Raw genomic sequence first — 26,535 nt, 5'->3', positions numbered from 1 at the left:
AAGGGGAAGGCATTCTCAAGGCCTCTGTTCTGATGTAAAAGCATCAGCTGACAAAAAGCCAGAAGCGCTTAGAACACTCCAGGTGCAAAGAGCAGGGAGACCCCTCCAGGCCCTTGACAGGCTTAACTAGATGACAGCCCACCTCCTGTGAGCTGGGACGAGGTCCCGAAGCCCCCTGGTTCAAAGCCCTGAGCTGTGGACATGAATGGCCCTCTGGGAACTGCTGCAGCAGAAGCTCGGAGAGGGCAGGGAAACCGTTACACCAGGGAGGCAGTCCGAGTACCAGTCACCTTTTATTGGACGTTAATTCTGAATTAGGGTATGAAAGGATTCAAGGGTGCCAAGCAAAGGTCATGGTCAGGAATGCCGCTCGTGCCTCCACACTGGGCCCTCTTCAGTGGTACTTGCGTAGCCGCTCGTGTTCTGAAGTTAAAAAGGCAAGATGGTAAGTTTCTTCAAAGGTGTAGTGAAAGCGCAAGAGGACAGGTGGGGGAGAGAAAGCCATCCCGAGGACTCCTTTCAGGAGATGACCCAGAACCTGCCTGCCAGGGTCTCAGCAGAACGAGCAGACGTGGAGGCAGCACCTCGGGAGCTAATCGGCTGCCTGGCCAGCCTCTTCCCAGAAGGAACACACACTCAGACCCAGTCCCCGAGAGCCTGGACTCCAGAGCCAACCTCACCCTGGCTCTCTGACCGGCAGGGGCTGCCGCAGGCACTCTGCCACCATTTCCCGCCCATAAGCTCCTCTCGGGCCTCAGAGCCAGGACAAGCTGCTCTTTTCCCGAACACGGCACCACGGCACGGGCGCCGGCCGCTGGGAACACGGAGCCAAAATCTTCCACCGACCCTCAGCGGAGCCTGCGGCACCTTACAGAATGCTTCCTAAGTACTACCTTTCTCTGGCTTTGTGGTAGTTTTCCTGTCTTCATTTTTTCTTTGCCACAATTTTCTCACTTAAAATAGCATCCTCTATACTCTATTTTCGTAAGTCCCTCCCGATGTTTCAGCTGCCATAGAATGGACTCGTAAACCCGACACCGAACCAGTCCCACCCAGCAAAGAGAAAACCCAGAGGGTGGGTGGGGTGACCGGAGAGACACTCACTGAGTTCCTTATAACAACGAAAGTAGTTGAAGACCACATAAGCTGCCAGCACCATAGAAATCCCAGCGACGCCCCCTTTCTTCACATTGACATACTTGTTGTAATACCGGTAGTAACCTGCAAACATGAAAGGAGGCCACTGTTTGCTGTGAATGCTTCACGCAGTGCAAAGTCGAATCTTGTCTTACATTCAGGGACCCAGTTCCTTTCTGACTCTTGAAGCCACTCACCCTCAATTCACTACCTGATTACGGGAAAAGCACCAATCCCCCGTGGGTCTTGCCCTAGGAGCCCAGGACCAGGCCCACGTGGATCCTACCCTGATGCTTTGGCCTTCACCTTAACAGACTTGGCTCAGCCTGCCAGCCTTTGATCCTACCTCACCCTCATGTCCAGCCCTAGGGATCCCCTTACCCTAATCCTGACCAAAAATCCAACCCCAAGTCAAGGCCACATGGCTGAGGCCGGCTAGGTCTGCCTGTTGGGGAAGAAGGCTTTGTGCCATCATCTCTTTGCTGGGTACCCCCACCAGTGAGGAAACAGTTTCTGCCCTCTTTTGGGCTTGTGGCCTGGCTGACAAAAAAAGACTGAAATGATTCTAGAAGGCCCTGGTTTATAGTAGTAAGGGAAGCTATGAAGTCAGGGACTGTTGTCACCAAGTATGGGGAAAAGGCAGAGAATTCTAATCTGAGCTAAGGAAAGGCCTCAGCGGGGCCTGAAGCCAGAGACTACACAGCATCTGTGGGTTCATGTGAGTCTCTGATTCCTGGAATGAGGACAGGGACCCCACGGGACTGATGTGACCATGCACAGACCTGAAGGACAGATCATTTCAAACATCCATCCTGGAAGTTTCGCCTGGCAGGGGGATGAGCATTACATTATGGACTAATGTCCACTATGCTTTAAACTCATTCTCCTCTTTAAGACATCTTATGACAAAAATGCTCATAGACCTTTCTTTAAGACGATGGCAGTGGTGCCAATTCCAAGCAGCAGAAAACGTTTTCTTGGCTAAAATTAATCTTAGAACCAACTCTGATAGGGCCAGTCACCAATCAAACACCGAGCTTCAGGGGCTAACAATCTGACCCTGTCCTCCTCTACATACTGGTTTGAGACAAGGCCTTGACTGCTCGATTAATTCAGGGGAAAGGGAGACCAATTTACCCAGAAATTTGCTCTTTTTTTACACATGGCTCTGACCTCTTTGAAATGCACCAGCAATGCCCTTAGGGGTGAAATCCCGCATCAGTATCCAGCTGGGCAGCTCTCCTAGTTTCACATCCAAGAGCTTCTTCTCCTTCAGGGGTACTGAAAAGGAAGAGCAGAAAACACACACTGAAAACCCTCCAGTAAGACAAACAGCACCCTTTTATGCCACTTACTTCATCAATAAAGTCACTACACAGAGGCTGCACACAAGGAATATTATGAATAACTATATCACACGAAATTCTCACTGTTTTAAGCCAGAGGGTATGTAAAGTTTTACTAATGATCAAGATCTGAAATAACAGCTTACTGGGAATAACTATGTAAAAACAGAGCCTAAGGGCCATGAGGAATTAAGTAATCAAGTGCAGGACAGAACAGAAAAATGCCTATAAAACTAATATTTACATGTATTACCTCATTTAATCTTCACAGTAAGGAGCTAATGCCTTTATTTTATGAGTGGGGGAGACTGACTCAGAAAAGTGAGGCAACTTGGCCAAGTTCACACATCATGCAGGCAGTAGAGGCAGGGCTCAGCCTTAGGTCTGGCTCCCATGCTCCTGCGGACAATCTGATACTTCAATCATCCTACCTGGGTCCACAAATGTTAAATGCCATAATAAAAACCACTCCAGGGACGCCTGGGTGGCTCAGTGGGTTAAAGCCTCTGCCTTTGGCTCAGGTCATGATCCCAGGGTCCTGGGATCGAGCCCCGCATCGGGCTCTCTGCTCGGCAGGGAGCCTGCTTCCTCCTCTCTCTCTGCCTGCCTCTCTGCCTACTTGTGATCTCTGTCAAATAAATGGATAATCTTTAAAAAAACAAAAAACAAAAAAACCACTCCACATGATCCAGTGGGCCCCAGATAATACTCCAATGAGACTGGGGACAGAACAGGAAGGGCTCCAGGTCGAGGCTATATCATAATTATCTTGGCTTAAGAGTAAATTAGGAAGGGGACCGGAGGGAGCAGAACTGTGAATGTTCAGATGCTCATAAGGAGAGAATAGTCTCCTTTCTCATCCTTCCCACAGAGATCAACTTTAAAAAGCTGCTGGGCAGGTACCTTCTTTAAGGCAAGGAGTCAAAGACTATTGTCCTTTCTTAAAGATTACCAACCACAGACGGACTCAGACCAAATCACTCAAAGAAAGGTTTCTTCTCCATTTTGGGGAACCAAGGAAAGACTTAAGGCTCGGTAAGGACCAGCCTCACTGAAGGGACCCCCACAGACCTTATGACATCTCCCAACACTTAACAAGGGCGGGGTGGTTGGGCCATAAACAGAAATACACAGCTTTATGGCAGCTTCTCATCTGCTGCGGTTTACCTGGAGAACCAGACATTGGCCCAAATGGACCAGATCCAGTGTTTGTCAAGAGGCCACAAGGGACAGGTGGGGGCACAAGCCTAAGATCTACAGACATAGGTTGAGGGTTACGGTTTAGGCTGTCTGTCCCAAATAAGCAGGCCTGAACCTTCTATCTGGTCTCAAGCCAACAATATGGAGCACCTACTGTATACCAGGCAATGGGCTCCACCAAGTGGCTACAGCACTGACTGCAGACAGGGGCCTTGTTCTCAGGAGCCAACATACTATATCGCCAGACAACCATCTCACCCACTCATCTTAGCAGGCTTACCACACTTCCACCAGACCCCTTTCTGCTTCTTTACCTGAGGGCCTTTGTATGTGCCGTGCTCTTAGATCACCGCACAACCAGCTCAACTTAAATGCCATTCCCTAAAAGGCCTCCTTCCCTGCCCACCTCACCTCAAGCACTAGCATGACTTCCTAAACTGAGCTCGTTTCCTTGTCTGTGAAATGGCTTACTCCAAGCACTACATGAGAATCTATGTAAAAGCTTTTGGAACGGTACTCGGAACTGTGAACTTTTCTATTATTCTTGTTGAAATGTCATTACGGTCTATGTGAAACAAACGAAAAAGACAGAAGTAGACAAAGAAATGGCTCACAAACCAAACCTAAGGACATTTTAAGCAGCAGGACTTTAGGGATTAATTGCACCCTTTAGTTCCTTTACAAACAAAACTGTGATGTCATTAGTGTGGTGGTATTTTCCATATGAGATAGTCTCAAATGAATTTCGGGATATGTTCCAAATCTCTGTTGGAGAGGTTAGTGTCAATGATAGCAATACCACACGATCATGTCATTAGAGAATGGCCTATACCTTTCTCTGTCACCCTCTCCATGCTATTCTTAGAAAAGTTTAACAAGTACACATTTTTACAGGCCAGTTTTGTCTTCACTTGGTTCAGATGGCCACAGTCCAAGAATAACTATACCATGTTTCTTTTTGAACAAGAACATAGTCAGTACCTTTGCTACAGTCCCGAAGCCTTCTCGCATGCAGTGAGGAGTGCAAACATGTGATTCTAAAACCAACTGGCTTTAAATATGGCCACACGGTGGGGAGTTCAGGACAAAAGTAGAGATGGAACTAGAAGGGCCGAATGTTGCTAACTGTTGACCCTGGGTAATGAGTCTAAAGTGTTCATTACATTACTGCTTCCCTTCCCTTTGAAATTGTCCATAATAAAAGGTTTAAAAATGCTTTTAATCATGGGACTATGTTGGGGGAGGTATACAAAAGAAACTGTTTTAAGTCAAAGTACTTTTTACTGATAAGGCTGGTAACTCAAAAATATATATATATATCAGGTCACTTCTGATCCCACAAACTTATGAAAACATACTCTGCACTCTCACGACCACATTCAGAGGCTGGCATGGTGCCTTGGCACATCACCGGAGAAAGCAGCCAACAATTTAAAATTCACTTTTCTGTATATTTAGACATATAAAGAGGGTTTCCTTAACAAAAACTAAGAAATTTATAAAGACGGGGGAAAAAATTCACATTGGGCCCAAGGAGAGCCAAATACAGCACCATCGTAAAACTCTGAGAGATCAACAGATTGGTCAGAGACACATCTACACTTTTTCCAAGACTGTGTCTCTTAATGGAAGACAAAGACTTCAGTCCTCAGCAGCAGAACTGGAACCCTCCCCGCAACACTTCCCGCAGTGCCGCACACCCCTCTGCACTCACTGGCTCCCACTAGTAGAGGGCAGTGGTAAACAGGGCAGACTTGGGGGAGTCACGCATTCTGGGTTCAGTGCCATTTTGCTGCTGTGCGCCCTGGGACAAGTTCCTGCCCTCTGTGCCTCAGTTTCCTTTGTAAAATAAAGTTAAGAAGAGCAGCCATCAGGGCACATGGGTGGCTCAGTCGGTTAGCATCTGCCTTTGGCTCAGGTCATGATCTTGGGGTTCTGGGATTGAGCCCCTCATTGAGCTCCCTGCTTCTCCCTCCGCTGCTCCCCCTGCCTGTGGTCTCCTGCTGTCAAATAAACAAAAATCTTAAAAGAAAAGAAAAAAAAAAAGAACACAGCCACCTTGGTAATTGGCTGTAGGTACTATGTAAATGGAAATTATCTTTCTGTCTATGAGCTATGTGAAGGCGGGAGCAACCCCACACTCAGTTCGTAGTCACAACAGACTTCCAGTGAAGGCTGAGAAAGGACCGCATGTTCTTTGGAGAGTAGGTGGCTCCCTGGTCTGATTTTGTGACTTCAAAAAAAGCATACTGTCCACCTATATGGAGAGGCAAGAAAATGCTAATGTCTTCTGGGTGCTAAATCCAGCCTAGGGATCGGCCATAGAGTAAAGAGCTTCTGTAACATTTTTTTTTTAAACCATTCTATTTCACACGCCATAAAAAACATCACAGGAAATCTAACCCATTGGCCATAGTTTGCTGACCGAATCTCATCTACTGCTGTTAATTCGTATTTCCATCACTTTACTTGCTAATAAACTAGTGGCTTTATGCTCTGGCGAAAGACACCAGCTAAAAGACTGTGAGTACTTCAGGGACTTGGAGTTCAACTCCTTCACCTAGGGTGATGCTGAATGGGCCAACCATGGCATGACCCTGCTCAAAGGTCACAGAGTGGAAACTGAGATGACAAGTACTCTTAACAGCAGGCCAGGCAGTGTTTCGAGAATAATCCTTCGTCCACAGTGCTCATCACTTCTCCCTACTGAAGTGATGCTGAGTTGCAATGCCTCCTTTTCACATGTCCTCTTGTTTAAACAACACAATCACCGCTGATTATTATTCTCATGCCAATTTTTTGCAGATGGGAAAAATAGCACCATTTTCATCTTTTCTGATCCCCTCTTCATTTCTCCAGGCTGATATTAAAAATATAAGAACTGAGGGGCGCCTGGGTGTCTCAGTGGGTTAAGCCTCTGCCTTCCGCCCGGGCCATGGTCTTGGGGTCCTGGGATGGAGCCCCACGTTGGGCTCTCTGCTCAGTGGGGAGCCTGCTTCCCCCTCTCCTTCTGCCTGCCTCTCAGCCTACTTGTGGTCTCTCTCTCTCTGTCAAATAAATAAATAAAAATCTTTAAAAAAAGGAATACAGAAATTGGGTAAAACACACGCGTTAATCAAAACTCTGCCTCAGGCAGGCCACACACATTGCTGACTCTTATTTTCATCTTTAATATGGGATCAATGTTCCAGACAGAGGCTTACTGACAAGGCTACTGAGAGGCGCTAGGACTAAAACATGGTTTCCGTACTTTAAAAAAAAATCAGAGTGCACAGTCCGGTAAGTGTAGATTTACTCACGCATGTCACTGAAAAACCTGCAGATCGTAAGGCCATCCTTGCGATTTAAACTCCGTTTACCAAGGGGTCCCAGATTCCTAGGTTTGCATCTCAGCACAGCCCTCTCACTAGTCGTGACCTTGAGTAAGTCACCTCACCTCTCTAAGCCTATTCAACGCATATTCCACACATACGCGTCCAACCTGACGTGGTCTCAGGCACCGTCCTAGGCGTTCGCTCCTCCCGGAGCTTTATGTGAGCTTCAGCTTTGTTTAAGAAGGGCAGAAGCTGCGCGTAGGGTTCAAATGCAAAGCGCCTGGGCTACGACGGGGTCAATATTATTCAGCAAGGAGGAAGAGTGGCCGGAGGTGGTGCAGTCCCCAGCTCGCAGACGCGTCCTCCGGCTGCCCTCACTCCCGCCGCTACAGCCAAGAGACGCGGCCCTTGGGCAGGTGAGCTGCGCCGCTGAGCGAGCGGAGAAGGGTCGAACGGTGAAAGGCTCTAGACAAAAGGCTCGGTGCACCTCTGATGAGGCCATAGGGAAGGCCCTGAGCGAAGGGCGGGCGGCTCCGCAGCCCCCTCCCGTCCCAGTGTAGCTCTGAGCCCCGAATTCCGGAACACGGGTCCTGCCTTCAACCTTGCAACCTTAACTGGGTACAAGTACTCACCGACTGACGCCATCTTGGAGTCCTGGGTGTCCGCTTCGCCGGGCCGCGCAAGGACTCCTGGGTAGGGAGCAGGCGCCCCCGTCGGCCGGGGAGCAGAGGTTTATGGGAAGCAGGTCGCGGCTGCCGCGAGTCTGGAGCTCCAAGTGCACCATAGGGTGAAGGGCAAGACCCCGGAGGGCAAAGCCCCAGGATTCTGCAGAGATAGGGGGAGATGGAGACGGAGGGTTACGGGGAAGGGGGACCGGGTGGTGATGGTAGGGCTCAGCCTGAACTTTCCATCCTAGGAGGGAGGAGACTGGAAGGGACGTAAAGATGGGAAGTAAGGAGAAAAGAGCAGCCCGGCTTTCTTACTTTGTCGCCTTCAAATTGTTGTGGGAGATTACAAGGGCCTAAGATATGTGTCCCAGCTCTGGCCTGGGCTCTGAAGACAGAAAGAAGCAAGACCCTAGCGGTACACAGCTCCAGCCCTTATTCCTTCCACTTTTCCAAACACAATGATGCCTCACCATCATTTTTTTTTTCCCCCCGAAAAGGCCACGATAACCATTCCTGGTTAAGGAATTCTGACTTGGACAGGACGCTTCGACTCCCTGAATTTCCTTCTCTAAAGTAGGGGTCCAATGCAGCCGGCACCAGCAGACAGTGGCACGAGAACTGCCTGCCTCAAGGAACTCTCGGATTCCACCGTTTTCTTCCCTATTCAGGAAAGAGCCTAAGTGTTTAAAAAAAAAAAAAAAAAAGGATTTGTGGAAATAAATAAATAAATAAGGATTTGTGGTTATGGGAAAAACCAGGACTGTCAACACACTCTGGAGTCACCATGCACAGGGTTCCCTAAGACCCATGATTTCTAAGCCTCAGCCATTCACCTTCAGAAGAAAACAGGGACAAGGAAGGGGTGAACCCCACCATCTTGCTGTCCTTGGAGCAGGATGTGAACACTCTGGGCTAGAGGCTGAGTGCCATGATCCATGCCCTCGGCAAGAGGGCTGCAAATTACTCCCTTCATAGGTCCATCAAGAAACTGGACTCCGCACTGGGGCAGAGATACACTTTGTTGATATTTGTTTCCTCATAGAAGTTTAATTCATTTGAAATACCTTTTCTTGGGACACCTGCGTGGTAAGTCGGTTAAGCATCTGCCTGCAGCTCAGGTCATGGTCCTGGGGTCTTGGGATCAAGTCCCACATTAGGCTCCTTGCTCAGCAGGGAGCCTGCTTCTCCCTCTGCTTTTCCCCCTGCTTGTGTGAGCTCTCTCTGATAAATAAAATCTTTTAAAAAAATGAAATAGCTTTTCTTTCCTTCCTTCTCTTAAAACCAAACCAAACAAACAAACCCGTGCTCTCTGAGGTGGCTTTGGATGGCATGTTCATGAGTTGCTGGAAAATTTCTTCTCTGGTCCTGATAAGTTCAACAAGTAGTCACCAGCAATGGGTGGGGGTGTGCGGGTAGGAGGCATCATTACCCATTAACAAGTGTTCTTTTGTTTTTTCTTTCTGTTTTTTGGGGTTTTTAGAGAGGGAGAGGCAGAGGGAAAAGGAGAGAGGGAATCTTAAGCAGGCTCCATGCCCAGCATGGAGACTGATGTGGGTCTGGATCTCACCACCCTGAGATCATGACCTGAAATCATGAGTCAGACACTTAACTAACGGAGCCACCCAGTCACCCCTCTCTTAAAAGGCACAAAGATTAGAAATGAAATTTATACCATAAGTCATGAAGACAAAATGAGAGATGAGGGAACATAGAAATAAGTTGTAAAAGGTGGTTGAAAAAATTAAAAATGGAAATCAACACAAATATAACACATTATAAAGAGAATTTAAGAGACAGTGTTGTAGACAAGGAATGATGTTGAAAACACAACTGAAAAGCAAGAAAAGTGGTACAAAATATCAAATTTTTAAGTGATGAAGGGATCAATATTGGTAATGGGGAAGGAAGGTGTGAATGTGTATAAAAATGGAGAAATACCGGCACCTGGGTGGCTCTGTTGGTTAAGAGACTGCCTTCGGCTCAGGTCATGATCCTGGAATCCCAAGACTGAGTTCCGTATCGAGCTCCCTGCTGGGTGGGGAGTCTGCTTCTCCCTCTCCCACTCCCCCTACTTATGTTCCCTTTCTCGCTGTCTCTGTCTGTCAAATAAATAAAATCTTTAGGGGCACCTGAGTGGCTCAGTGGGTTAAAGCCTCTGCCTTAGGCTCAGGTCATGATCTCAGGGTCCTGGGATCCAGCCCCACATCAGGCTCTCTGCTCAGCGGGGAGTCTGCTTCCCCCTCTCTCTCTGCCTGCCTCTCTGCCTACTTGTGATCTCTGTCTGTCAAATAAATAAAATCTTTAAAATATATATATGTATATATTTGTTTATTTGAGAGAGAGAGCATACACGAGAGAGTGGGGGGAGGGGCAGAGGGAGAGAATCTTCAAGCAAACTCGCCCCCCCTACCCCCCCCCCCGGCCCGGCCCCAGGACAGAGCCCAAAGAGGTGCTCAACCTCTCCACCCTGAGATCATGACCTGAGCTGAAACAAGAGTCGGGGGCTCAACAACTGAGCCACCCAGATGCCCCTCAACACATGAATTTTTAGAAGATACAAACATATAGTCCATCACAGGAACCTAAAGAAGTGATGTAAATAGAATTAAATGGTAATTCTCCAGAAGAATCTGTCCCTGTCACTCTCAGCTCACGGGCAGAGGCAACTCACCGAGCTGAGTTTGCTGGCCCCAGGGTGCTAGGGATTGGAATTGACAGGCTGTGTGTTTTGGAGGGGGGATGACGGGCTCTAAGGTTATAGGGACCTGGTGAAGTGATCTCATTTCATACTAGAATGTGATTGTTAAGTCACCCACAAGAGCCCTGACACTTCCCAGGGTGGAAAGTTTTGAAAAAAAGTTTTCAAAACTATCAAAGAATGTACTTTCTCGTGGAATTAGTGCTGAGAAATCGATTGGGACATTTTCCAGATGTGATGTTTGTGTAAACAGAACTCTACATGTGAGAGTTGGAGTTAGATACTGTAAAGTTTTTTTTTTTTTTTTTTTTTTTTTAGGATTGTATTTATTTGACAGAGAGAGTGAGAAGCACAAGCTGGGAGACAGGGGAAGACGGAGAAGCAGGCTCCCAGGGAGCCCAGCACGGGACTTGATCCCAGGGCCCTGAGATCATGACCTGAGCCGAAGGCAGCCGCTTAACCAACTGAGCCATTCAGGCGCTCTGGGTACTATAAATTTAATTCTGTACTGGGGAAGCAATAATTATGTAATAATTGAGATAATTAAGATACTGGCATAGTACCTTTGATGGAACAAGATGCAATATTTAAAGTTGTAATTGAAAGGATTAGGCAAAATGGAAGATGTAATACTTAAGTAAAATAGATTCTGAAATGGTATTTATGATATCTATTTGTTTGTTTGTTTGTTTGTTTAACTAATTTATTTATTTTAAAAGTAGGCTCCACAACCAACATGGGGCTTGAACTCACAACTCGGAGATCAAGAGTCCCATGTTCCGGTGACTGACCCAGCAAGGTGCCCCAAAATGGTATTTATGATTTTTAAATAATTATTTAAGACAAAATTCTTACAAGTGGATAATATCTGAAGGGAATATTAAAATATACTTGTTAAATGATGGCGCTTTGGTGTTTTCTTCATTTAAAATTTTCTTTTAGTAAGGTTGTATTTTTTAGGATCCCCTACAGTTCTGTACAAACTCTGGGCTCAATACCAATCTGACAGTGTGTGGCTCTGACCCTAAACTGCATATCAAAGGTTTTGAGAACTGAACTAGAGCAAGCAAATAACTCAGGTCCCAGACCAACCTGTGTGTGGTGTACATGCAGGACAAATCCAAAAAACACTGTGGAGTGTTGGACAAAATCCAACACCCACTCATGATAAAAACTCTCAGTAAACTAGGAACAGGGTGAAACTTTCTCATCTTGAATAAGATTATGTATTAAAAAATCTCCAGCCAACATCATATTCGATGAAGGGAAACTAGAACCTTTCCCACTAAGATCAGGAACAAGGCAAGAATGTCCCCTCTCACCACTCCCTTTCAACACGGCACCAGAAGTCCGTGTTAATGCAATAAGGCAACGTATACAAATTTGGAAGAAAGATGTAAAACTGTCATTATTTGCAGATGACATGATCATCCATGTAGAAATTCAGAAAGAATCAACAACATTCATGGAACTAGTAAGTGATTAATAGTAAGGTCGCAGGTACAAGGTTAATATACAAAGCTCAGCTGCTTTCCATAATAAACCAAAGGAACTTGAAATTAAAAACACAATATCGGGGCGCCTGGGTGGCTCAGTGGGTTAAAGCCTCTGCCTTCGGCTCAGGTCATGATCTCAGGGTCCTGGGATCTAGCCCCACATCCGGCTCTCTGCTCAGCAGGGAGCCTGCTTCCTCCTTTCTCTCTGCCTGCCTCTCTGCCTGCTTGTGGTCTCTGTCAAATAAATAAATAAAATAAAAAAAAAAACACACACAATATCATTTACATTACATTAACACCCAAAACTACTAAATACCTAGGTATACATCTAACAAAATATGTACAAGACCTATAGGAGAAAACTTCAAAGCCCTCCCTCACATCAATGGGGATTATCTAAGAGGATGCCTTGTCTTAGAGTGGACGTGTTTGTACAAGTAGACCGGTGGAACGGGTGATCTCTCTTTTTTTTCCTGCACATGGATTATTTCTGACAGACCTATAACATTGAATTAGTTTAAGATATACAACATAATGATTTGATAAATGTATATATCACGGAATGATAGTCTACTCTTTTATACATATAAATTTTCATCAATTCCCCCAACGATCTGTGATGAGCTGTGAAGTGTAACTGTCAGGAACAATCCTGAGACTTCCCACGATGAAAAGCACAGAGCTTTGCGATAAAAACGCAGTTCTTACCGCATGGCTAGTTTTCCTTGGTCTCTGGGTTCTGAAAAGGTATTAATAGTGCCTGCTGGGGAACGCACTTGAAGCTGTTCCTGTCCTGCGGAGTACAAGTATCTCTGGAATAAGGGGCACCCCCCCACCCCGTTCATTAACTGAAACCTTGGCTTTTGTATGTATAAAATCCTGGCTTCCGGCCCTCAGCCCTCCACCCGAGGGAGTGGTCATCACGGCGCTCGCCTCCGGACTCTGTCTGGGGCCTTCCAGGCTCCGGAGGTCTGCACGGTGGGCTCGGGCTCGGGCGACGCTTGCGTCCCCCACGCGTCCCCCACAGGTGGCGGGGTGGAGCCGGGGAAGAGGAGGAGGGGACGCAGCGGCCACCAGCCGCTCCTTTCCTCGTGCTGCTGAGCCGCGCGCGCATCGGACTCCAGCCCCTGCTTTCCAATTCGCGCGAGCCAGCAGCTCCAGAGCCTCCCCGGAAGACAAGCGCTGTTCGCCCCCAGGCTCTCCCCTCCGAGCTGCGACCTTGGATCAGACCCTCGGACCTGGCGTGGCACCCGCTGAGGACAAACCAATCAACTCTGTGAAAGAGACGAGGACTCCGGAGGGAGAGTAGGGAGGACAACGCGCCGCGCCCTGCGTTAGGTCGGGAAGCTCTGCCGGGTTCCTGCGCCACTGGTGGGGGCTCAGATGCCACCAAGGAAGGTCCATTCCCGGAGCGCGGGAGTTATAGACCTCGGTGCAAGGGCAAGGGTCTCCCCCGACTCCGGATGCTTGGGATCAGCAGGCCAAAACTGGAGGTAAGCTCCGTCTAAGCCTCAGTTATACCCCCAGACACCGTCCTGGGTCAACGAGCGCCCGAAGCGAAAATTGAAATGAACTTTGAAGAGTGCAGGACGCACGAAACCATTTCCATGCACAAGAGGAAGGGGTCCGGGGGATTCGCCTGGAGGACTCCACCCTGCGTTCCTTCTCACTCGGGCAGGAGCTCGGCTGGGGTTGCCGGGGCCGGAGGGAGCCTGGGAGGAGCCGAGGGGAGCCGGACGCGGCTGCTGATGGGGCTAGCGCCTGGCTGGGGGCGCGCTCCCACCCGAGAACTGCCGCGATCTGCGCCCGGGAGGCAGGGGTGGCCCAGCGCAAGGGAGGGGAGGGTGGACGAGAACTTAGCTGCCGCCCTCCGCCTGGGGGAGAGTGTTACAGCCCCGAACTTGGGTGTTCGCCACACCAAGGCGCAGCCGCTTACCTCTCTCCCTTTCCCAGATGCGGGGCGGACAGGGGAGCAGACAGTCCCCTGTGGGCCCAAATCGCCCCAGCTGAGGATGAGAAGGAGGTTCCGCCGCGAAGGGAGCAAGCGCACAGGGGGCACAGCGACGTTGCCTTTGCACCTGGCTGGTCTTGAAATCTTTTTCTTTTCCTTTAAGTTTATTTATGTATTTGTGTGTTTGTGATCTCTACACCCAAGTGGGGCTGGAACTCACGATCAAGAGTCGCATGCTTCTCTGACTGAGCGGGCCAGGCGCCCCTGGTCTTGGAATCTTGAAGGGTGCACCAGGAGGGGCACTGCACGAAAACCGCCAAGGAGCAAGGAAGGTGAATGCCACTGCACCGGCTGTCGGTGGCAGGATCCTGAGGCCCGCTGAGTTCCCCCAGGTCTCCGTGCTGCCCGCGTCGTCCTCTGGGCGGGGAAGGGGGAGCGGGAGCGAGGAGGTTAGGACTGGAAAGAGGCAGAACTCCGATGGAGGTCCAGAGAGTCCTGAACTGCAAATCTGCTGTCTAGCCTCGATTTTCCCGCCAAGGATGACTTCTCTGTGAGAGTCAGTTGGGGATGGGGACTAACACCAAGTCCCATTGTAACCTGTCCCGAGCCTCAGCTGAGGACTGCGGGGTGGGGTAGGGAATAAGAGCCCAGGTCACCAGAGCCTGTATTGGACACAGTCTTGTCGCCCAGCCAAGGCCCTCCAGGTTCTGTCCTGTTGGTCCCTTCTTTTCTGGAGACCTTTTTCTGGAGCCTTTTCTGGTTCCCTCTACAGAGGGAACCACTCTGGCCCACTGCTCCTCTTCTGAGTCTCAGGCATAGACTTTGGGTTCCAGCTTCTCACCCCTGTGTATTTCCTCTACCCTTGAGGAAGCCGAAGAAAAATCAGGGAAACACCATGCTGAGCCCCACTGGCTTTGGAAGGAAATACCAGCTGGTGGAGGAAGGGCATCACCAGCATGGAGACCAGTATGAGCCAATGACCCAGCATTATGTGACATCTCAGAAAACTTGGCTGACAAGGGAAACTGAAGCCGGGTTATGAAAGTGCTGTCCGCAGTAGTCTGTTTGGAGAACACCAGAGTGAGAAAGATGCAGACCTCTTCCCAATCCAGAGGAGAATAGGAGGAGTCAGGTGGGCAAGGGGCTGGATGGACCTTGAAGAGGCTGAATCGTGACAAGTCCTCGTTGCATGTGGCATAAACCGGAGAGGAAAGTGTAGGTAGAATCTTACAACAACAACAAAAAAATCAGAGCCCTAATGAGCACTGTGGTTAGACGTTCTGGGTCGGCAAGAGGAGGAGAAAGAAAAAGAAAGGAAACGCTACGTGCTCAGGCTCATGCAGCATCTTTCCTTCTCCATCAAAGCTGATGGATGTGGGGCGCCTGGGTGGCTCAGCCATTAAGTGGCTGCCTTCGGCTCAGGACCTGCTCCCAGGGCCCTGGGATCGAGCCCTGCTTTGGGCTCCCTGCTCAGTGGGGAAGCCTGTTTCTTCCTCTCCCACTTCCTTCTCTGTCAAATAAATATATAAAATCTTTAAAAAGATAATCATGTATTAAATTCCCAGGAAACCCCTGAAAATTGATCCCAAGCCTTAAGACCCACAGACACTGCCCTTTCCCTAAGGGAGAATATCTAGTTTTTCATGTAAACTATGAAAACCTAAAGCCACATCATACATCAAGGTGAAAGACTGGATGCTTTCTCCATAAAATCAGGAACAAGGCAAGATGTCTTGTCCTGGCATGTAAGCATCAAGGTCAAGTCTGAATTCTTGTTGGGGGGGTGGCAAGGGTTGGGCTATGTGTCTGGAGGTCCCTACTTCAATGACATTTTAGGACAGGGTGTACATTTTAAATCTGAGTGATACTCAAATTGCGTCATGTCTGTCCTAAAAAGCCTCCCAAAAATTTACCCATAGGTGCAGGCACCAAGCTGCTTGGCACATGGCAGAGCCCAGCCTTCCCAGGTCAGGCCCAGGGAGGTACTGTGGTTTTGTTCCAATAAAAATACAGTTTTTTGGGGTGCCTGGGTGGCTCAGTGGGTTAAAGCCTCTGCCTTCAGCTCAGGTCATGGTCCCAGGGTCCTGGGATGGAGCATCGAGCTGAGCCCTGCATCGGGCTCTCTGCTCTGCGGGGAGCCTGCTTCCCCCTCTCTCTCTGCCTGCCTCTCTGCCTACTTCTGATCTCTCTCCATCAAATAAATAAATAAATAAATAAATAAATAAATAAATAAAATCTTTACTTAAAAAATGCAGTTTTTTGAGAAACCAATGGTAGCAGTTTTCCATTGTGACTGTTGAGTAAAAGAGAATTTTTTGTTTTAACACATTTGCCCTCTTCCCTCTTCTTTTAATGTAAGACTACTAGAGAATGAAAGAAAGAGTATCGCATCTCTGCCGCCAATACCCCTGAATCCTCTGAGGCCACAAAGAGCTGTCAAGGTGGGCTTCAAGGTGAGCTGTCAAGGTGGTTGGCAACTTCATGCCCACTAGGCGATCCCTTCCTAAGAGGGCATTCAGTGTTAGGGGTCTCCCTGGGGTAAACAGAAATCCAAACACTCGGGGTGGAGCTTGGGGAGAATCCCTCATTTTAGATAGAGAGATGATCCCCAGCTCTGTGTCTTGGAGGTGCTCACTTCACTGTTAATTTTTTAAAAGATTTTATTTTTAAGTAGTCTCTGCACCCAAAGTGAGGCTCGAACTTAACAGCCTTGAGATCAGGAGTCCTGCACTCTACCCGCTGAGCCAGCCAGGTGCCCCTACTGTTCTGTTACTTTAAAATCAATTCCCATTAAAAGGATATAGATCTGTACATCTTTTACATCTCATAACTCTATCTCCTCTGTTTAAAATCAGTATCACTTGCTGTATTTGGAAAATACAATATGTTATTGAAATAATAAAAAGGTACTTTTCTTCTTTTTAAGATCTATATATTTTTTATTTGACAGAGAGATCACAAGTAGGCAGAGAAGCAGGGGAGGCAGGCTCCCCGCTGAACAGAGAGCCCTGATGCGGGGCTCAATCCCACAACCCTGAGATCATGATCTGAGCTGAAGGCAGTGGCTTAAACCACTGAGCCACCCAGGCACCCTGGCACTTTTGTTCTTGAGGCCGCTTTGAATGGCTGGGTCCAAGCTCTGAGAAATGCCAGCAGAGTGAAGGCTGGTTCTTCTGTCACTATAGCAAATTCACTGCAGCACCTTCAGTAGAAGCTTTGCTGTCGGTGCTCTTTCATAAACGGAATGAGACCTTCTCATTGTCCTCCAGGAGGCCTGGATACACAGGTAAAAAGTAAAGCCCATGCTGAAAGGCAGTCTTGAACCGGAGACCTCAAATCTTCAGTCTAAAGCGTCCCCGAACAGCGCTAGTCCTGACTGGGTATGCCTATGATGGAGGAATGAGCAACTATCCATAAACTATTCATTGATCCCAACTCAAGATCATCATTGTGTTCCGCGAATCCTAAAACTCAGAAGTGGAAGGTTTTCTCCTTACACCAGCAACGATGAGGCAAGATCAGCCTTGGTATTTCACCCAGGAAGCCTGTATGATGCCCAGGGCGGGGACACCTGGCCGTCACATGGCTCCTGGGTCCAGAATCTCCCTGATGTCAGGTCCTCTCCGTTCACTCAGCGCCATCAGTGAACAGAGCGCTGCTACCAAAATCCTATTATCCACGATCACACTGCACATCCCAACCATGAAGCCTTACTCTACCCTCCACTATCCGTTGCTCTTTAACCCAAGAGATCACATCAGGTGGCAACATGTACAGAGCCTGGTGTCTGCAGGTGCTCGACACTCCTTACCCTAGTTTTTTGTTTGCTTTCCTATCTGATGAGGTTTCTACAATGAATGTGTGTGTGTGTGTGTGTGTGTGTGTGTGTGTGTGTGTGTGTGTGTATGTGTTTAAGCAAAAAGTAAAAAACTTCTAAGTGCTCCTTTTGGAAAGTGGAGGTAATCCTCCATAGGCGTGACCAGGGTGCAAATCCCCATGGTGCTTCGCCTGCTGAGAACTTGGATCCCAGACGCCCCCACTCCTGCCTTCCCTGGGAGTTGCAACTGACGTTTTCCAGACGCTTCCCATACCTCGCTCCCTAAAAGCCTTGGGGTGGAGGGTTTCCCGAATCCGAGCGCGAGTACCCTCCCGCGCCCTGAGCTCCCTGCTTGCTTGCTTCATTCACATTTATATTTTGCTTTGAATAGCCCCGTTTTAGGAGGGGCAAAGAGCTCAGAGTCAATTCCAAGTCGAAATACGGGCGGCGTAAAAAAAAAAAAACCTTAAACGTTGCACCTGACACCTGCTGCGATGGACGTCATTTAAAGACAACAAACGAGCCTGCTTGCAGGACCTCGTGGCGCAACGGTAGCGCGTCTGACTCCAGATCAGAAGGTTGCGTGTTCGAATCACGTCGGGGTCACGGCTGAGGCTTTTCTGTTTAAACCTTTCTGTTCGTATCCTTATCAGGATTATGCTTCAGATAGGATATTAAAAGAGGGCACGAGGTGACTTTGTTAAAAAGCTTTTTGCTTTTTTTTAATTGGGTCGCTAGATGGACATGGCACAATGTCCCTGGTCGATATTTGTGTGACCTTGAGGGAGATGTCGGTTTCCCAATTCTCCCCCACCCCCACTCCCGGAATTTTCGTGGTTTGCGCTTACTGTCAAAGGCCCCTGAGCAGGGGCGCCTGGGTGGCAGAGCCGGTTTCAGCCGAGGTCATGATCTCGGGGTCCTGGCATCGAGAACCGCGTGGGGCTCCGAGCGCAGCCTAGAGTCATTCTCTCCCTCCCTCTCTGCCCTCCCGCTCATGCTGTCTCTCTCTCTAAAATAAATAAATAAAATCTTAAAAAAAAAAAAAAAAGGCCCCTGAACATTGTGGTTAAAGAAGATACTGTGAGGTTGATTAGAAATTTACTGTGAGGTTGATTAGAAATTTATTATGTCGAGGATGCCATTCTTGAACTTTCTGAAAGCGGAAATTACCCTGGCATTTCCCAATTTTTAATTTAGGATTTTTTTTTTTTTTAAGTAGGCTCCATGCCCAGTGTGGGGCTTGAACTCAGGACCCCGAGATCAAGTGTCACATGAGCAGGGACTGAGCCAGCCATGCGCTCAAATTTAAGATTCATTTAAATGCATCCCTCCAATAGGGATTTGAAACAATCCAGTTTCAGACACAAAATAGTTACCCTGACCTGAGAACAGGGGAAGCACAGGCCAGAGGAAATGGAGAGGTGGTGGATTTACCAGGATTAAGTTTTCATTGCATCAGCCTCACTCGCCCTTCAGTTTAAAAGTCTGTCCCTTACTGGGGAGGGTATGTGTTATGGTGAGAAAAAAAAAAAAAAAAGTTTGTCCTTGGCTGAGCTTAAAAAAAAAAAAAAGCAAGCATCCTCTATAGATGTATTTTTCTTTTTCTTAACATTTTATTTATTTATTTGACAGAGATCGCAAGTAGGCAGAGAGGCAGAGACAGAGGGAAGCAGGCCCCCCACCGAGCAGAGAGCCCAGATGTGGGGCTCGATTCCAGGACCCCAGATCACAACCCGAGCTGAAGGCAGAGGCTTTAACCCACTGAGCCACCCACTGAGCCACCCAGACACCCCCAATATTTTTCTTTTTTTAAAGAGCACTGTCTACACCCAACGTGAGGCTTGATCTGAGGATCCAGGGATCAAGAGTCCCAGCCCCATCCACCCAGCCAGCCAGTCCCCGCTGTAGTCGTGCTTTTTAAAGATCTCAATAATTGATGAAATCCTGGAATTGACAGCATAGCACCTGCTTTGAAGCCAAAGAGATGTGAAGGTGCAACCTTCTGCACCAGTCAGATGTGTTACTGTGAGGTCACGGACACAAGCTCCAGATCCTCCTTGTGTGTTTAACATAGGGTCATTACCTCACTTCTCAGTTTCACAGTTCAACGTTTGCGATCCAGGCAACCAGATGGTTTGGGGTTCTCTGGGTTTGGGAGTTCTCTGGGCTTCTGGTCCTTTCGTTAGGAGATGTACCCAGTAAGGTGAAACAGTCGGTAAACAGGAGGGGAGGATGCCTCCGGGAAATACTTGCCTTCACCATTCAGAAACATCCCGCCCCTCCCAGGAGATTTTGAGAGACCGGGAGTCCTTCCCAGCACCGCTGCTGGTCTTGACTCTTCTGCAGGATTTCAGGTTCCAGCACATCCAAGAACAGATTTTGCTCAGAAGGAATGTGAGGTGGGAGGGGGGGATTTCCTTTGATAGAATAGCATCCTCTGAACTGGCTGGCGCCGGGGTGGGGCGGGGGGGTGGGGCGGGGTGGTGTGGGGTGGGGGGTGGTGTTGGGGGTTGGGTGGGGGTTGGGTGGGGGTGGGGTGGGGTGGGGCGGGTGGGGGGAATCTCTACCTACTCAGGGAATGTGGCGGGAGCAGACATAAGGAAACGCTGCTGAAAATCAGTCATTTTCCCAGGAGCGTGTCTGGAAGCCTGCCGGGATCTTAGCTGGAGTCAGAGTCCTACTTGGAGAACACAAACATGACCTGGGGATCTGATCTGTGGCCTGTCTCCCTCCCTATGTTCACATTCCTAGAAGGGACCGGCAGGACTGACTCCGCAAGTCTTCCTCTCAGAGACGGACTGGTCAAGCTTGACCATCCCTCCTTTCCCTAAGTTCCCGAGCCTAGCCCAGACCATCCTGGGCCTTCCGTAAAGACAAACTTAAGCTCTGCTATGGAAATCTGGATTCTGGACAGGTTGCTTCACTTCTGAAGTTTTTCTCTTCGCAGTGACTCTGAGAGCACTTCCCCGAATTTATTTCCTAAATATTTGCATAATCGTCATAACTCACACACCAGACGTTCCAGGATATACAAGCACCATTCTAAGGGCTTGGGACAGGCCAGAGAACAAAACAGACCCACCTTTCAGGGAGGTACCAGCCTCTTCACATATCTGAAGAGATTTGGACAGGTGACAGGCACAACACAAAGGGCCACAGACGAGGAGGAGATCAGGTGGTGGGGATGGGGCGTCTCTTCTTTCCAGCCCTTAACACAGGAGCGTCTTTGAATTACACCTCTGAGCATGATGGTGTGGTTTGCTTGCTCTATTTTAAAAAGAGAACAATTGCTACTTTTTTTTCTCTTAAAGAGTAAAATATATTATTGATTAACTTTTTAAGTAGGCTCCACACCCAATGCGGGGCTTGAACTCATGACCCTGAGATCAGGAGTCCCATGCTCTACTACTAAGCTATCCAGACATCCCTAAATTACTTTATTTTTTTTTAAGATTTTATTTATTTATTTGACAGAGAGAGAGAGAGATCATAAGTAGGCAGAGAGGCAGGCAGAGAGAAAGGGGGAAGCAGGCTCCCTGCTGAGCACAGAGTCCGATGCGGGGCTCTATCCGAGGACCCTGAGATCATGACCTGAGCCGAAGGCAGAGGCCCAACCCACTGAGCCACCCAGGCGCCCCCCTAAGTTACTTTATAATAACAACCCTGACATGAAGGGTCGCCAGCTCTACCCACTGAGCCAGCCAGGCGCCCTTAATGTGTATTTTATTTTATTCATTTGTTTTTTTAAAGATTCTATTTATTAATTTGATAGAGAGAGAGAGAGATCACAAGTAGGCAGAGAGATAGGCAGAGAGAGAGGGGGAAGCAGACCTCCCGCCGAGCAGAGAGCCCGACCCCAGGTCCCTGATATCAGAACCCAAGCTGAAGGCAGAGGCTTAACCCACTGAGCCACCCAGGCACTCCATTAATGTGTATTTTAAAAACAGCTTTATGGAGGTAAAGGAGGAGAGGAGAAACGAAGAAACCTCAAGCAAGAAAGAAAAAGTTTCCAAAACTTGGCTACCCCAGTAGAGAGCCCAATGTGTTTCTCATTTAAATGTCTGTAGAGCTGGTTTAGAGGGGACCTGCAACCAGTGTTCCCTTGTCAGGTTCTTGGTTTAAATTAAATATTATCCACTCATTCCACATTTCCAGGTATGGGACATCCATTTCTTCCTTTTTTTTTTTTTTTTTTAAGTAATCTCTATGTCCAGTGTGGGGTTTGAACTCACAACCCTGAGCTCAAGAGTCACATGTTCCTCAGCTGAGCCAGCCAGTCACCCCAATTTCACCTTTGTTTGAATTGGTTTCTTTTCCAGAATATCAAAAGGATTCTTTCTTAGTCCTTCCAATATAAGAGAACTTGAAAAAAAATTAAAATTCGCAAAACACTTAAGTCAAATCTTTTTCCCCCAAGAGAGGAGATTTCTGGGCGTAAGGACGTAGAGGTTTCTCTCATTAAAACCTCCAAAAAGAGACGTCTGGGCCTTAGCCGGGAGTCCGTTTACTGTGGTGGGTGTGGTTCCTCCTTTGAGGCCAACCCAGCTGGATTTTTCCCTGTTTGTGTAGAGCCAAAGGCTCTGCACAGCGGAGGAGTGGAAGAGGCACAGAAGTGACTTTGTCATTCCCAAGACTCAGAAGAGAACAAATGCATCTTGATTCCAGCCATGAACAATATGAAACTGCTCATTTTTTCCAAGGACTTCCAGAAGTGGCCAACCTGGTTTACTGGCTGAGTCTCTGAACCATCGGGCAGGGAGCGGGTTCCAAGGTGTCCTTTAGCCTCTGCTTATTTCTGCTGTGCATGGGGGAAGCCCCTGGAGCGTCTTCTCCAGCCCAAGGGGGCACAACTGGGGACACACTGCTGCTTTCTGTTCAGGGTCACTGGCCATCTGCCTTTCACTCGTCTCTGCTCTACTGAGATACAGGAACGTGTGCTTTCTGGAACTGAGCCCTGGACTAACATACAGGGACTCCACAAAGCTCCTCCACATTCTTTAGCTACATCAGGGGCTCCTGGCTCCTCTGTGATTCTCCAGCCGCTAACAGATAAGAAACAAAACTGGCGGTGCAGCTTTCAGGGTTCTGGACCAGTCACCTGGTCTGTCTCACTGAGACAGGACTGCAAATGCAAACCCACTAGCGTGAGCCTGGGGAGCAAAATTTAAGAGGATGCCCAGAATCTCAGTAATTAACATCAATAATATTTTAATTGTGGTAAAATACACATAACATACAATTTACCATTGGGACCATTTTTGGGTATATAGCTCAGTGGCGTTAAGTACATTCACACCATGCGATCATCACAACCACGTACGCACAGAACTCTGCATCCTGTAAAACTGAAACTCCATTCCCATTAAACAGCAACTCTCCATTCCCCTCCCCCCCGGCTCCTGGCAACTATCCATCTACTTTCTGTCTCCATTTGACTCCTCTAGATACTACTCTAGATATATGCTCACAAAAGTCCAAGAAAGCCCTAAACTTCCACTTCTGGCTGCTTTCTAGGCTCAGGGCAAGCAGAAAGTGAAGCCTAAGGTAGAGTTGTAAATGGCCTGAGTGTCTCAAATGGGGGCCCCAGCACAAAGCCAACTTGGAAAGACAGAGAGAGTTTCTCTCCCTCTCTTTTTGGCTCCGGGCCTTCAAGAAAATCTCTGTCAGAACGCTAGCTGCATGCCAGCTAAGGAAACAAGAGACTTCAGAGACTATAGGACCCAGAATACAGACTTCACAAAATTAGTTTAGAAAAGTCTCTAAACAATCAGCTACAGCCTACAGCAAGCAACAACAACAAAAACCCAAAGCTAACACATTCTAATATTCAAAATGTTCATTTTCTTTTTTCTTAAATAATTATTTATTTATTTTTAGAGTGAGAGAGCAGGGGTGGGGAGGGCCAGAGGGAGAGAGAGAATCTCAAGCAGACTCCCCACTGAGCAAGGATCCTGACACAGGGCTTGATCTCATGACCCTGAGATTATGACCTGAGCCAAAATCCGGAGTCAGACGCCCAACTGGCTGAGCCATCCAGGTGCCCCTCAGAATGTTCATTTTCAAGCAAATATTGTGAAGCATGCAAAGATGTAAGATGTCCCATTCACAGAAGTTAATAGAAATTCTTGGTAATCTCAAGCATAGAAGTTTTATTTTACTTTAGGATTATAGGTATATATACTTTAACAGGTATATATTACTTTAGAATTATAGTATATATATATAGTACATATACTTTTTAAATGTAATTCAAGCCTAGAGAAAAGTTGCAAGAATAGTATATGGATTCTCATACTCTCCCCTCTTAGATTTAGCTTTTTTAAAAAACATTCTGCCACATTTTTTTATATAGGTATGTAAGTCCAAACACGTATATACATATTATTTGTGCTATTATTATCATTTTTGTAAATCATTGGAGAGTAAGTTGCAACATCATGACCCTTAGCTCCTAAACATTTTAGTATGCGTCACACTAAATTTTAGCATGTATTATGCAAAAGGACAGAGGCATTCTCTTATATAACCTCTGTAAAATGACCAAATCTTGCAAATGAAACATTAATACAATAAAAATGTCTAATATATACAACATATTTAGATTTTACAAATTGTCCCAGTAATGTATTTTATAAAATTTTTTTCTAATTCATCATCGAATCCAAGATTATGCATCACATTTAATTTTCACGGGTTTTTAGTTTCCTTTGATCTGGTCCATGTCTCAGCCTGCCTTTGTGTTTCATGACATTGATTTTTTTTGGTTTTGTTTTTTAAAGACTCCATTCATTTATTTGACCCACAGAGAGCGAGAGAGAGGGCGCAGCAGAGGGAGAGGAAGCAGGAGGCACCCTGCTGAGCAGGGAGCCCAATGAGGGGCCCGATCCCAGGACCCTGAGATCATGGCCTGAGCTGAAGGCAGACACCCAACCAACTAAGCTACCCAGGTGCCCCTGTTTTTGTTTTTAATATTTTATTTATTTATTTGAGACAGAGAACATGAGTGGGAGGAAGAGCAGAGGGAGAGGACAAGCAGGCTTCATGCTGAGCATCTCAATCCCACGACCTTGAGATCATGACCTGAGCCAAACTAGAGTCAGACACTTAACTGACTGAGCCACCCATGTGTCCCCCAACATTGATGCTTTTGAAGAATGGAGGTCCATTGTTTGGTTTTTTTTTTTTTTTGAGGTCCATTGTTTTTAGGATGATCCTCAGTTGGGTTTATCTGATTGTTTCTTCATGATAAAACTTAGCTTATCCTTTTTTTTTTTTTTTTTTTTTTTGGTGAGAATACACAGACATGCTATGTTCTTCTAAAGAAATTCTAAAATTCTGGCATTTGGAGAAAACGATGTTAAGGTGTTTGTACAACAGGAGGATAAAATGGAAGCACTTGCTCCTCTCAAGATAATAACTAATAACAACTAATGTTTGTTAAATGCTTTTTTAAAAAGTAATTTCTGGGCCCAGCATGGGGCCTGAACTCATGACTCCAAGATCTCCAAGATCAAGAGTCACCTGCTTTACAGACTGAGCCAACCAAGTACCTCTAAATGCTCCCTGTTCTATTTAGTCTTCACAATAATCCATACATTAGGCATAATTATTATGCCCATTTCACAGATAAAACTGTAACTTGAAAAGGCTAAATCACTCATCCAGGGGCAAACACCAATAGGTTTTGGAACTGGGATTTAAACCATGGAATCAGACTTAGCAACTGAGAGCTTAACCATTATTGTACACCTGTCTCTGAAAGACTCATAGCACTTTACTGAGAAGGCAGAGGATGTAGGGTAAATAATGCCACAGAAATCATGGCCTTAAAAAAAAAAAAAAAAAAAGAAAAGAAAAGAAATCATGGCCTTGGTTGGGACCCAGTTGGAGGAAGAAAATGATTAGCTGGGGAAAGTTTGAATACACCAAACAGAAAGAGTAAATGCGAGAACTGCTGACAAAAATCACCAGCTCAGAGTTCACATGGGAGAAGAAAGTCAGGCTCAAATTCAAGCCCTAGGGTACAGTATATGAACTTGATTTAGCAAAGCTGACCCAAGGGTTTGGCGTTTCAACAAAATTGGAGGTTGAAAGGTAGTGGAGAAAGACTTCTTCCGGCTCAAGGTCATACATCATTCCCAACCCGCTTGGGTACCTACATGACTCAACAGTTAATATACACAGATACGATGACCTCAGTTCTCATTAAGGAGAGAATTCTGTCACCATATAAATAGTGCTCAGATAAACAAGATGAGTCAAACCCAATCCATCAAAGCAAGTATTTTATATAAAGAGTGGGCCCTGAAAGATCTGTTGATCTTCAAAAATGACTAAACTGAGTTCTATTTATGCTCGACTAGGGGTTTGGACCAGCCCTCCCATGGAGAACAACTAGAGAAACTACATAAAATAAAACAAACACATGTTTGAAGGCATCAGAGAGGTACCCAGGCAATGAAAATTTGCAGAGACAGGATCGGGACAAGGCAAAAGAGGTGAGCTCTACATTTAGTCCACTCTTCTCGCTAAGATGATTGCTGTTTACGAAACAAGTGGTAGTTAAGAGGTTGAAACACTGAAAATAGCTACCCGCAACCTCTCCAAGTAGGGGGACAACAGAGTCCAAGGTCCACCGTGGAGGAGGAGCCCTGACGAACACTGCATGCTTCCACGAGGAACACTGAGGGGCTGGAGCATAACTGGGTGAAATGAAACTAGGCCAGACCTCTCCAGGATGGAAGTTCGTCTTAAACCCTGATTGCCTATTTCTCATTACCTTATTTTTATCACTTCATTTTAAATTTCTGATTTATTGACTATCACTGGGTATGGTGTCTTCAGTGATAAATTCATTTTTCCACGTAGTTCATTTTTTCCCCATATATAATTTCACTAACTGCTTCTT

At 47.0% G+C, this 26,535-nt stretch overlaps 1 protein-coding gene across 1 annotated transcript; it reads right to left on the bottom strand.

Moving 5' to 3' along the window:
- Positions 1–280: 280 nt before the first annotated feature.
- On the bottom strand, positions 281–7,681 carry ATP5MF (ATP synthase membrane subunit f). The gene is made up of 4 exons (XM_080831116.1): positions 7,630–7,681; positions 2,311–2,418; positions 1,105–1,221; positions 281–423 (listed from the first exon to the last, which is right to left on the bottom strand). The coding sequence occupies exons 1-4, from the start codon at positions 7,640–7,642 to the stop codon at positions 395–397; spliced, it is 267 nt and encodes an 88-aa protein (XP_080687242.1). The 5' UTR covers positions 7,643–7,681; the 3' UTR covers positions 281–394.
- Between the last annotated feature and the right edge of the window lie 18,854 nt (positions 7,682–26,535).

This window comes from Martes martes, assembly GCF_963455335.1.
Source record: "Martes martes genome assembly, chromosome: 18".
In the NCBI taxonomy this organism is placed as follows: Eukaryota; Metazoa; Chordata; class Mammalia; order Carnivora; family Mustelidae; genus Martes; species Martes martes.
Note: the sequence above shows the minus strand (reverse complement) of the source record. Positions and strands in the feature narration are given on the sequence as shown.